Raw genomic sequence first — 14,022 nt, forward strand, 5'->3', positions numbered from 1 at the left:
AAAATTCAACAAATTTCTATAAACCTCGATAAACTCGAACCCATCATTGTATCTTTAAAGACCTTTCAGTTGAGTCACCGCACTGGTTCGGTCACGACTTATCTTTATCGAATCGATTGACAACCGATACAGGAGTTTCGATGTTTTATCTTAAATCTCCGATGCTTCTCGCAGATCCCGAATCGATTTTTTACTAAGCTATCTAAGCTGTCTGGTATCGTTTTTTCTTCTTCGGGTGTACGTTACTTCGCAAAAAGCAATTGACAAAATACATAACACTTTTTCTCTAAGTAATCGTATCGTCTTATCCTTATTTGTTACTACAAACATTTAACGTAAATGTAAAATGTAGGAGGTGTTTTTTTTTGTTAGAACATTATTTAAAAAAAGCAAATGAAACGTTATATATGTACATGTATGTATATGCTTACGTTATTTATGTGTGTATGTATATATAAGTCGACTATTATGAAAGCCGGCAATGTGACTTTTGGACAATTATTGGTAAATCAGAAAAACGAATTATTGACTTTGTATTCCACTGGCAGTCACAAAACTCTTCTGAACGACATCTTAGATAAATAACAGGTTAAGTTAATACTTTATTTAATGCACGTTTTCAACCGTATTCTTTGAAGGAGACGATTATATTCAAATCAATCTGTATTGACATATCAATAACATTTTTTTGTCCAAATGCACAGATTGCCACCTTTGATAATAGACGACTCATATGAGCTTGATATGATACTTCAGTAATAATTCCTTCTAAATTTGTATTGATATCCTAAATAGAATACTTATTTAACTAAAGGAACACGTGTAAAATCTAAAATAAATATTACATAGCAGAATTCTGACAAAGTATATATATAAAAGCCCATCGCTCCCTCACGGCCCTCCGCAAAAGGTAAATGGAGCGCATAATAAGATTTTCCATGTATTACGGGAATCGTCAGGTCTACGAACTCACCGTGAAATCGAAGGGCACGACCGACATCAAATATAAATTACTGATGACCTCATAGATTTTTCTGTACCTTAAAATATAGAAGAATAAATAAATCCCAACTCAAATTCGGATAATTTCTTAGGTTAGACACGTAAACATACAGTGTAAGGAAATATGGATTTTAAATTTGAATAACACTAAGAAAGTCCAAAGGTTTGTTCATGGAATTCGACCGTATTTCTTCCTACTTTCCATTGGAACTGTAGTAGTGAATAGTGAATTGTAATTTAATCACTTGAATGTTACGTGTTACGGTAATAGTAAAAGCGAATGCTGTAGATACTTAATGTACTCTGCAATGGAATATTAACATCATTACTCTTAGATTTAGCATTCTAATTTTTTAATATATTTTTTATGATTATAATTTAAACTATTTTCGTGGTTTAATAAAAGCGGTAAAAGTAGTTTTAATTCGGGCTCCGACTTCTAAAAACCGAAGAAAATATTAGACATGATCATAATTATAAAAGAGGTGTACGCCGAAACAACAAAAAAAAGTTTTAGAAGATAGAACAATATAAGTATACTACCTCAACATGAACGGAAAGCAATATTTGTTTGCTTAAGTTAGACCTTATCGTTTTTAAGGAAATTCGTATTTTCGTCAATCGAAAGCAAAGAAAGAGAACTTACCTCAATAGTTTCTTGACGTATAGGAAACTTAACCTTTTTTTTTATTGCTTAGATGGGTGGACGAGCTCACAGCCCACCTGGTATTAAGTGGTTACTGGAGCCCATAGACATCCACAACGTAAATGCGCCATCCACCTTGAGATACAAGTTCTAAGGTCTCAAGTATAGTTACAACCTCACGCGTTACTAGTTTTTCATTTTTGATACATTGCATTTGGTTCATATGACATGGTGATGATCATATTTCGAACAAAAACAATAATATAATAACGACCGATAATATAATAGCTAAAGCGCTCTAAATCAGCTACGCAAGAAACTGAAACACGAACAAAACAAAATTATTGCTGTAACTAATTGTTCATTCTTTTGTTTTTACAGATAGATCCAAACACAGCATTTTTGCGAGCAGCACGTGCCGGTCAGCTCGACACAGTAATTGAGCTCCTCGATTCGGGCGCTGTCAAAGACATCAACACATGTAATACGGTGAGTTTTATCTAAGGTCATATATTTTGTACCTTGTGACAAGGCACTAGAATAATGCAATCGCACTTAATAACTGACAGTCCTGGCATGGCCAAAACCGTCTTTTTTTTTCTTTTTGCCCTTGTAGGCAAATGAGCATACGGCCTGATGGTGAGTGGTTACCGTCGCCCATGGACTTCAGCGATGCCAGGGGCAGAGCCAAGCCGCTGCCTACAATTAAGTACTCTCCACAAGCCCCGTTTGAAGAAGGGAAACACCGTGGAAGGAAGCTCATTCCAAAGTCGGATGGTACGTGGCAAAAAAGATATCTGGAAACGCACTGTCGATGTACGTAGTGGCTCCAGGTAGTATGGATGAATTCAACTCCGGTGGCGGGCGGTGCGATGGTTAAAACGAGACGATGGTATCATCTCAAACAATTCCTCAGAGCACTCTCCACAGAACATACGGTACAAAATACAGAGGGAACTGAAGTCCCTCCGCAGACTCAGAGGTCATGACTTAAGATCATTACAGTATATCACTGTCAGCCATCCCTGTTAATAACTAAAGGTTTGAAAATTACCGCATCGGTGGCTTGTCTGTCCATCATCATTGGAAGTAAGATTGTGAAGAAAAGCGATCTCGAAAAAGGAATATAATTGGGATTGGAATTCCTAATTAAAATTATTTTACACTTCGGTTTTGACCATCGTTACTGTAAACCTTGGCATGTAATAGCATGTAAATCTGATGCACAGGACTTCCTTAATGAAGACCATTTGTGATACACAGGTAACATAATGATACCTATATATTACGGTTTCTAGTACCTACGCATAACTATTCGTGCGATTCAATCAACTCCGTAGAGATTATAAGTAAAACGTTTGAAACCAACAGAGATTTGAGAAGGCTTACGGTAAATGCTTTGTGCGTTCGAGTCAAGCGGAGCGTTTAGTTAGAATTTCCGAGTGGTTTTGAAATCAAGATCTTTAACGACCAGCTTTGTTATTCTAGTGTTTTTTTTTCTTCTGTTTAATATTCTTGAGAAAATTTAGTATAATTAAGTAGAATAATTTAGTCGACGACAATTTACAACACAACACAATTGTCATCTGGTACTACTGGTGGTAGGACCTCTTGTGAGTCCGCACGGGTAGGTACCACCACCCTTTCTAGTTCTGCTGTGAAACAGTAATGCGTTTCGGTTTGAAGGGTGGGGCAGCCGTTGTAACTATACTTGAGACCTTGAACCTATATCTCAAGGTGGGTGGCGCATTTACGTTGTAGATGTCACCTTAAACCAACCACTTAACACTAGGTGAGCTGTGAGCTCGTCCACCCATCTAAGCAATAAAAAAAATTTGACGAGCGCTGTTGAGCGTCTTCTTGATCTTATCCCTCATTATGTGGAGTCGGAGCAACATGCGCTCTTATCATGCTGCATAGGGATTTGGCTTGAGTTTCACCAACGGATGCATGTCTGATATCAATCCTACTTGCGTTTTTTTTTTTACAGGAATTTGGCTCCAACGCCTTTGGCATTGATTTTGCTAATGTCAAAGTATGTACAAAAATGACAGATGTTTAGAGAAAAAAAAATACTAAACACAAATAAATTAGATCCATTTTTCCATACGCGAATCTGTGATTTTAAGAACAGCACAAACAAATATATGTTAGACTAGCTAATTTATCTATATCTCCAGCAGTATATTCCTTGCATGATGCATTATGGCGTGACTTTGTTTCTACGATTGGTGTTTCTTTTGTTTACAATATTCGCTTTTCGTTCTATGATTTTCATTTTACTATTATAAACATTTACACAAATATATAGATTTTCAAATACGAACAAAAAAAACATATTCTACGTGCTCTCGGAAGTATGAGGTGATGATAAACTTGGGACGTATCATGCTACAACACATCAGGTCGGGGTAGCAAAATTCCGATATCACAAAATGTTCACGATTGACTTCCACGGTAAAGGAATAAAATCGTGTAATAAAAATCTAACCCGCAAAATTATAATTTGCGTAATTACTGGTGGTAGGACTTCTTGTGAATAGGTACGCGCGGGTAGGTATATACTAGCACCCTGCCTATTCCTGCCGTGATGCGTTTCGGTTTGAAGGATGGGGCAGCCGTTGTAACTATACTTGAGACCTTAGAACTTATATCTCATAGTGGGTGGCGCATTTACGTTGTAGATTCTATATTCAATTTTTAACTATTATGTGGAACGACGTCACTCAGGTCGTGGAATGCGTACGTATGCCACTCTACTCTTTAAAAGTACAAACCAAACAAGAATATATTAGTAATGTGCTTAAAACTAGATAAAGTACGGTTTACAATGTGTAACAAAAAATATTGTATCATTGTGAAGCCGATGTGATTCTGAAAAAATTAATATGCGTATAGTAAAAACCTCACAACACTGTCGTAGTGTTATTTGCGAGGCGAACTTGACCTTGACGCTACGTTTCGCCTCGCTGGCTTCAGGATCGATACCCAGGATAATACCGTGCGATAGAGGAAAAAATTATATCCTTATTAACGTTCCATATAATAAAACACTAACCTAGGATTTCGTTATGCGCTTTGAGTAACGGAAAGAAAAAGATTCAAGGCAAGAACGAAGAAACACTCAGATCTCAAAAGCTAAACATATTTAATCAAATAACAACAGGCCGGACTAGTCAACGACCGTTAGGCCAACGAGATATACTTTACCAGATTTAATATGTTGATTTTTGATATTTAGCAAGATCGAACTAATCTTCACCACTAAATTTTACTCAACAAAACTAAACAGTATTTTTTATTTGGAAGTGATGCAGTTTGCGATCTTATCGCTAATAAGTTAATTAGCATATTGCATATTGAGCGATTTAAAATAGCCTTTTTTTACTGTCAAGCGAATCACTTGAGTTGTCACCGCTGTTTTCTTAATAATTATTTTAAAAGCCTTCGTTATTTGATGATGTGATAAGGACTATAACGCAATGATTGTGGTGTGCAATCGTCTTGAAACAGAATACTGGCTACGGACTGATGCGTTGCTTGACGCACAGGTAATGACACAGCAGAGTATTGGTGAGCATATGTTTGCAGCGTTCTCTAGACGCCTTTCAAGAAGCTCCCCAACCAAAGTAGCTGGCGGTCCGTTGCTCGACTGAGTTTTGTCTCAAGCTAGGTTTAATATCGAGTTTTTTGGCGTTATTCGTCGACATCTTAATATTGTTTCAAGTACCGTCTAAGTCTCTGTAAAAATATCTTTAGATTGGTACGTTACATTTCCCCCGAATGAATTAATAGTATCAGTCTTCTTCAGATCTTAAATCAGATACACAGGTTCGAGGTATATGGTAATCAAAATTTTCCGTATAGACCAACAATTGTACATTAAGCAGTTGATATAAGATCTGAAGAAGACAGAAACCAGTAATTCATTCATTTTCCAAAAAAGTAAGTTTTAATTACTGTCACTGTGGAGGGCAATGATAATAATCGAAGAGAGCAACGCTGACGTCATTATTAAAAAAAACGCTGCAATTGTACCGCCATGCATATACATATGTACACAATAATATATGTCGTTGAACAAAAACTGAAAAATGATGTTGTGAAATGTTCAGAGCATTTGGAACTGTAGATGCAATACCGGACGAATGCGTTGTTGATTTTATTTTAATTCAATTTTATTTTCCAGAATGGACTGAATGCTCTTCATCTAGCAGCGAAAGATGGTCACATATCAGTGGTCGAGGAGCTGCTCAAACGGGGCGCCACCGTGGACGCTGCAACTAAAAAAGGTAATTTCTTCTTCTTCTGGTTGGAAAGCAGGAGTGATTGGAGGCGCACATAGGAAGAACAGTGATTAGCCCACTGAGTTTCACGCCGGATCTCCTCAGTGAGTCGCGATTCCGATCCGGTGGTAGATTCTGAGACAACAACCGCGGGTAACATCGCGGGACTCTGTTATCAATAATAAAATTTAATGTTTCCGAAGTGAAGCGAGGGCGGGCCGCTAGTAATTAATATATTTAAAAAAATTACAGGCAACACAGCCCTACACATAGCATGTCTCGCGGGGCAGGAGGCGGTGGCGAAAGCCCTTCTCGGGGCCGGGGCGAAGGCCGACGCCCAATCCGCAGCAGGCTTCACACCTCTCTACATGGCTGCACAAGAGAATCATGCTGGATGCGTCAAGATGCTGCTTGCCGCTGGAGCCAGTCAAACTCTCGCTACAGAAGTAAATAAACAAATACTTTATATCGTTCATCCAGAAAATAATTGTGACTGCAACATCGTTTAAATAGGGTATTGTTTATTTTTATAGGGTATTGAAATTTATCTCGAAGATATAAACGTTCGTAAAGCTGTATTTGATTTTTTGTTTTGTGCCCTATGTAAAATGATTCAAAATCAATTGACGCGCGACTCGCAGTCTCAAGGGAGCCCAGAGAGAATGAAGCTGCTTTTTGGCACTTAACTGTATTCTAGCGTAAAGTTTTAATACGATTTGTAAGCCCGCTCGGATAGGTACCATCATCCGAACTATTTCTGCTGTGAGGCGTGTGGTACGCATTGAAGGTTGTGACATCCGTCGTACGACATGATTGAGATTTCGACCTCATGTCTCAGCCTTTTTATTTATTGCTTAGATGGGTGGACGAGCTCACGGCCCCCGGTGTTAATTGGTTATCGGAGACCAGAGACATGTATAACGTTTATGCCGTCACCTCCCTTGAGATATGAGTTCTAAGGTTTCCTTTTTTTTTTGACTAGATGGGAATGCTCACGTTGTGACGTCTATACGAGTCGTCTATTATCAAAGGTGGCAATCTGTGCATTTGGACAAAAAAAATTATTGATATGTCAATACAGATTGATTTGAATATAATCGTCTCCTTCAAAGAATACGGTTCAAAACCTGCATTAAATAAAGGTTAATAGTTAACCTGTTATTTATCTAAAATGTCGTTCAGAAGAGTTTTGTGACTGCCAATGGAATACAAAGTCAATAATTCGTTTTTCTGATTTACCAATAATTGTCAAAAAGTCACATTGCCGGCTTTGATAATAGTCGACTCATACTCCGGATACCACTTAACGTACCAAAAATGCCAAGAGCACAGCTCAGCCGTTGCCTGCTGTTAAAAACTGCGCCATATATGCAATGGACAAGTTTTTATAGTACTATTGTTATTAATTTGCAGGATGGTTTCACGCCATTAGCGGTGGCCATGCAGCAAGGACACGACAGGGTAGTCGCGGAACTACTGGAATCCGACACAAGGGGCAAGGTTCGATTGCCGGCGTTACACATCGCGGCCAAGAAAAATGACGTGAAAGCGGCAACTCTGCTGTTAGAGGTGAGAGTTCTCCACGTCAGGAGTATTTTTATGTTTGCTTCTATAAATAGAAAGTTGATATGGTCACCGCTTGACAAATATGTAGCATGGGATATTTAAAAAAAATTAACAATTCTTATATACAGTAGATCATATAATATATTAGAATTGGCTATAATTTAAATTAAATTTAAGTGAATTAAAGTGAATTATTTAATGATTAGACGTCCGTACTAAATGCGTTGTAATGTATAGGATAATGATTAGTCCTTTCGCTATGAGAGTGCATCCACTTATACTTTGTAAAAAAAAAAGAACGGCAATCTCTTTTTTTTTGTGACACATTCTTTAGCACTGTTGTGATTAAAAAAAATTGATGAAACGAGAAAGCGATACCAAAAAAAAGATAAACGTTTATGTCTATAGGATAAATACTATTCTACCTCATTCTTTCGCAAGTTTTAGCTTCTGAATTGTCCCATAAGTTTGTATTATTTATTGCCCCTAGTCGGTAGACGTAACGCGCGAGTCTCGTAATTTAAGTGCGTGCGCGTGCGTTGTTGCGTGTGCGTGCGTGCGTGTGTGCGTGTAACAAATAAGTGTTTTGTTAAAGAACGAGCACAACCCGGACGCGTGCTCCAAGTCGGGGTTCACGCCGCTGCACATCGCGGCGCACTACGGGAACGCGGGCGTGGCGCGCGCGCTGCTGGCCGCCGGCGCGGACCCCGCGCGCGCCGCCAAGCACGCCATCACGCCGCTGCACGTGGCCAGCAAGTGGGGCCAGCTCGCCATGCTCGACCTGCTGCTCGAACACGGTACGCTACTACGAAGCACTGCTCCGTCCGTCTAGGGCATATATCAGAAAAGTCTCCCAGACTGAGCCCTGTGACTAGACATCCGGTGAAGCTAGTATTGCCCCCCGAATAAAGATGAGGCGTATTTACGCTACCAGGTTTGAAAACCAGGTTTCGAACTTCGAAGTACTTGGTTTTTGACTCTGGTATATTTACGTACTCGTACTTAGAAGCCCTGGTTCAGTTTTGCAAGTATGTCTCATCGCTACCCCCGAGGCTACTAACAGTAGGTAGACAAAAAAAAACTGCATAACTGTCATATCTAGCTAGCTAGCGAAATAAAAGAAGAATATGTATTGTAATTGGTTATAAAGTAGTTATAGACCAATGATTTTTTATACAACAGATATGTTATCTTCATAATAACTGACTCTTCAAATCTGATCGCGCCATATATATCTACATACCTACCGATATAGTGCACACACATATTGACAAGTAGCATTAATGAAAAGTACAAAAGATGGGATAAGCGCGTGAGTAAAAAAGATAGATATAATTGGAACGATTGCACTTGTTATATTATTATTGCATTTGTTTAGACGCGACTAAAGACGAAACGTCCCCATTGGCCTGTTTTCGAGTTTTCACTTGACGTGCGCTTGAAACATATCTGCTTCTTTTTACATAATATAAAATATCATTGTTATAGACACTAATATTTGCCCAGCGATCGAAGTTGGACTATAGTCACCGTCGAGTAAAGGTTTACTAAGGTATTCATTTATCGGATTAAAATTTCACATATTCTCTTAAGTGTGGTAAATGCTTCAGCAATTATTTTTCATTAATATCTCTAAAGTTCTTGAATAGTACTAAATAAATCAGAGATAAATGCAGTTAATTGTTTTGTGTGTATAATCAAAGGTCTAAATAATGGATACATATCGACGCTTGAAAGGCAAACGTGACTAAGCGACAATAACTGCTTTGTACATAAATGATAGGCAATAACCATATTCGATGCGCAAAAAAAATATATTTCTAGGTCTATTAAAATCATTTCAATCCTACAGCTAGATTCGTTAAAATATAATTTTTTTCAGAGATTTCAACTTTAAATCAGTCTAATGTAAAGTTCACGCATTGAGGCTTAGTTACGTTTGCCATTCAAGCGTCGATATATGTATAAAGAATATAGGCGTGTGATGCGTAGAGAGAAGATGCCTGTGATTAGGAGATGTATGTAAATGGTAGTGCAAGGTAGAGGGGGAAGAGGTCGACCGAAGAAGACATGGATGGAGTGTGTGAATGACGATATGAGAGAGAAAGAGAGAGTGATTGTTGAGATGACGGTTGATAGAAGAGAAAAATTTGCTGTGCCGACCCCACCTAGTAGGATAAGGTGGAGAAAAAGAAGAAGAAGATATATAATAGATACACTTTTGAATTACAGGCGCGAATATAGCAGCAGTGACCCGCGACGGTCTGACCCCGCTACATTGCGCGGCGCGATCCGGACACAGCAATGTAGTGTCGCGGCTGCTGCAACACGGTGCGCCGATCACCAGCAAGACTAAGGTAAACAGTACCATCACTTTATATTATTTAACGCGTTATTTCCACGAACTGTTCTGTTCATCGACAGTGCGTTTCTAGAAGTCATTTTTGCACCGTACCATCCGGCTTAGGAATAAGTTCCCCTCCACGGTGTTTCCCGAGCGCTGTGACATGTCATTCAAACGGGACTTGTGGAGAGTACTTAACGGTAGACAGCGGCTCTGTTTCGGCATTACTGAAGTCCATGGGCGACGATAACTACTCACTACCAGGTTGACCGTACGCTCGTCTGCCAACGGGGCAATAAAAAAAAACTGATATTTGAGCACCACCGCCGCAACCTCAAGCTCACTGCAGTTAACATGTTAGGATCAGATAAATTTATCTTCCCACTTTCTAATTAATGTTTTGGCGTTACCACTGAAATGCTATCTAAAATCTAATATCTTCTATTCTGTTTGTAAGGGACAATCTTACTCACCATTGTTTCTTTGTTGCTTTCAAACCAGATTAATAAGAATTAAAAAATACAAAAATACACACAATCCTTATTGATCGAGCTATTTAAGCCAAAGTAATAAAATTAATATATCGACCTTGATACGTGTGCTGATTTTTCAAGTTTATCCCGACGTTAGTGAAAATTATATTGAAATATGTAATTCGTTACGTAAATAGATCGTTTTTTTTTTATTGCTTAGATGGGTGGACGAGCTCACAGCCCACCTGATATTAAGTGGTTACTGGAGCCCATAGACATCCACAACGTAAATGCGCCACCCACCTTGAGATATAAGTTCTAAGGTCTCAAGTTTAGTTACAACCCTTCAAACCGAAACGCATTACTGCTTCACGGCAGAAATAGGCAGGGTGGTGGTACCTAACCGCGCGGACTCACAAGAGGTCCTACCACCAGTAAAAAGGACAGGAAGGTATTACAGAAGGTACAGGAAGGTATGCAGGACATTTAAATAAGCAAAATTGATAATTTAAATTACAGAATGGACTGACTCCTCTCCACATGTCCGTGCAAGGCGAACACGTGGAGACGGCCAAAGTACTCCTGACAGAGGGCGCGCCCATCGATGACGTCACAGTCGATTACCTCACCGCACTGCATGTCGCGGCTCATTGTGGACACGTCAAGGTAATTTCGATCTTATAATAAGTGTTGCAGAGACTAAAATTACTCAAAGATAAACATTCAATTCGAGACGAATGCGGTCGAAGCCTTAATTATATTCTGTAGCAGCTGTCGTCTTAACTCTTCAAACTGCAACGCGGACTGCTTTGTGCCAGAAATAAGCAGGATGCTTGTATTTAACTCAAAGTTAATCTAAACAGATTACTCTCTCTCGATTCACGATTGCAAGGGGAATCCCAGAGTATTATGTATCTATTAAAAGATAGTAATAATGAGTGTAGCGATAATTCCTAAACGGTTGGTTTATTTGTCTTATATGACTTTCAGGTGGCTAAACTGTTGTTAGATAGAAACGCGGATGCGAACGCACGAGCGCTGAACGGGTTCACGCCCCTCCACATCGCTTGCAAAAAGAACAGACTCAAAGTCGTCGAGTTGCTTCTTAAATATGGCGCCAGTAAGTTGATAATAATATAATGCTGCATTAGTCTATGAAAGAAGAAAAACAACTTTTGATCGCGGCTGTACGTGACCTCAACAATTGCTTGTGCTTAGTGTAGTCTCTGGCGTCATTAAAAAACATGACATAATCTTTGCTGATTGCTTGATTAATTCGTAGAAGAATAAGGCAGTATTGTGTTGTCTATTGTTCAATAAATGCACCCAATAATTACGCAAACTATTATTTTTATATGAAACCAGCTGACCCGGCAGATTTCGTAGTGCCCCAATCGATAAATAAAAGACCTAAACTTTTGTATAAAATAAACTTAAAACAAACAAAAGGAATCTGTCCGACAAATCAAAGAAAAAACAAAATTGTTATTTTTATTTAATTCCGAGCATTTTAATATTTATCTACCTTTTAAACCTTTTCTGGACTTTCACAAATAATTCAAGACAAAAATTAGCCAAATCCGTCCAGTCGTTCTCGAGTTTTAGCGAGACTAACGAACATCAATTCATTTTTATGTATATAGATATCGAATTAGGTGTATTTTTTATTTATTGCTTAGATGGGTGGACGAGCTCACAGCCCACCTGAGACTCACAAGAGGTCCTACCACCAGTAAACCTACCTTTATATTATATTGTAACCTACCTTTATTTTAGTATAGTACGGCTGTCCCACCCTTGAAACCGAAACGCATTGCTGCTTCAAGGCAGAAATAGGTGGTGGTATATCAGACATCCGGGTGCGTGTAACCTCCGCTTGTTGCAGGTAAATCGGCGACCACCGAGTCGGGCCTGACGCCTCTCCACGTGGCGTCGTTCATGGGCTGCATGAACATAGCGCTGGTGCTCATAGGGGCGGGCGCGGACGCCGACGCCGCCACGGCCCGCGGGGAGACGCCGCTGCACCTGGCCGCCAGGGCGCACCAGACCGACCTGGTCCGGGTGCTCCTCAGGAATAACGCTAAGGTGCACTATCATAATAATACAGTTCATTTATCTTTATCATAACTTTTTTTTAATTTCTTTTAGTAAAGGTGACAAATCCAAATTATAGTGAGGGGATATATAGGTCTCAGAGGTATTTTTATTCGATAAAACTATGGGTTAGTTACTTATATCTAATTTCGAATTCTAATCTTGTTATATATACAAACAATTTTCGATTCAAAACGGTAATTACAATAAGACGCGGGCACACGCTACTCACACTTAAAACGGAAGCGCCCGGAACATAGATTATACACTTCTCTGTCAAAAGACGGACATAGATACTAAAAATTATCTATAGGGAGTGGGCATACGGCCCCGAGGGTAAAGTACAGGTCGGTTTGCTATAAAATTTAATTTTTTTCGCTGTTGATATAAAGACATTGAAGAAAATAAAAAACAGAGACTAAGTAGAAAAAAAGTATTTAACTATTTTATCTGCCTATTATATACAGATAAGGTGAATCATGTAGGTAATGCGGGTATTGTTAATTTGAATTAATTTTGAGGCAAAGAAACAAAGATTGAAAGACAATTCGAAATTTGGTATTGTCTTTTAATCCATCCGACACCTTGGATGGGTTACGGGAACACGTACACACGAGCGCGCACGTGCTGCAGGTGGACGCGCGCGCCCGCGAGGAGCAGAGCCCGCTGCACGTGGCGGCGCGGCTGGGGCACGCCGACATCGCGGCGCTGCTGCTGCAGCACGGCGCCGACGTGGCCGCCACCACCAAGGATCGGTACACGCCGCTGCACATCGCCGCCAAAGAAGGTTCGACAGCCACGCACCTTGTCTCGTGACGTCCTTACGGATCCATCAGATCCAATAACCCTTGCATTTTTTTTATTGCTTAGATGGGTGGATGAGCTCACATCCCATCTGGTGTTACGTGGTTACCGGAGCCCATGGACATCTACAACGTAAACCTTGAGATATAAGTTCTAAGGTCTCAGTATAGTTACAACGGCTGCCCCACCCTTTAAACCGAAACGCGTTACTGCTTCACGGTAGAAATAGGCAGGGCGGTGGTACCTACCCGCGCAGACTCACAAGAGGTCCTACCACCAATAAAAAGTAAGCCTTAAATTGATACTGCAGCAGTAAGCAAATACTGATGGGAATCGCTATATTGATCTATCATTATTTGGTTGCATTAATAAATACAAACTTGTTAATTTGTTACAAGGAAAAAAATCTTCATGTTTCTTGATTAAAATCAAAGAGTTTAAGAGTGATAAGATCGCCTATTTTAGAGTTGTCTCTGTCTATTGACAGTTTTTAATGCTAATTGTATTTTAGTGTGGAATAATTTATCCTCTCTCTCAAAGAAACTGTATTTATCAGATCTTATAACGTCTGACAATTTTTTTTGTTGTATCCCCAAGTACTTTATTAACTAATGTTACGTTATTTATCAAAGTATATAAGTATAACATAACTTAAGGTCTCAAATATTGACAGGAGAAATTGTAACTAAAACTGGATAAAGCTGTAGAGTTTCATGATGTAGAAAAGCCGATCGAGGAACGGATATAGGTCGCCCAAAATGAACTCGTAACAAATCAGTACAACAATCAGTCTCAGATCTCTAACAA

The 14,022-nt window shown here is 39.3% G+C and overlaps 1 protein-coding gene across 3 annotated transcripts in view; it reads left to right on the forward strand.

Moving 5' to 3' along the window:
- Positions 1-14,022, forward strand: part of LOC101740231 (ankyrin-3) — a 165,912-nt gene that overhangs the window by 62,555 nt on the left and 89,335 nt on the right. For all 3 annotated transcript variants that reach the window (XM_038021046.2, XM_062676484.1, XM_038021047.2), the window contains exons 2-11: positions 2,030-2,137; positions 5,838-5,940; positions 6,187-6,380; positions 7,348-7,503; positions 8,096-8,297; positions 9,733-9,857; positions 10,837-10,983; positions 11,308-11,437; positions 12,203-12,402; positions 13,045-13,198. In XM_038021046.2, the coding sequence (XP_037876974.1) occupies positions 2,030-2,137; positions 5,838-5,940; positions 6,187-6,380; positions 7,348-7,503; positions 8,096-8,297; positions 9,733-9,857; positions 10,837-10,983; positions 11,308-11,437; positions 12,203-12,402; positions 13,045-13,198 (1,519 nt within the window). The remainder of the gene's footprint in view (positions 1-2,029; positions 2,138-5,837; positions 5,941-6,186; positions 6,381-7,347; positions 7,504-8,095; positions 8,298-9,732; positions 9,858-10,836; positions 10,984-11,307; positions 11,438-12,202; positions 12,403-13,044; positions 13,199-14,022) is intronic.

Source organism: Bombyx mori, chromosome 27 (assembly GCF_030269925.1).
Source record: "Bombyx mori chromosome 27, ASM3026992v2".
Lineage (NCBI taxonomy): Eukaryota > Metazoa > Arthropoda > Insecta > Lepidoptera > Bombycidae > Bombyx > Bombyx mori.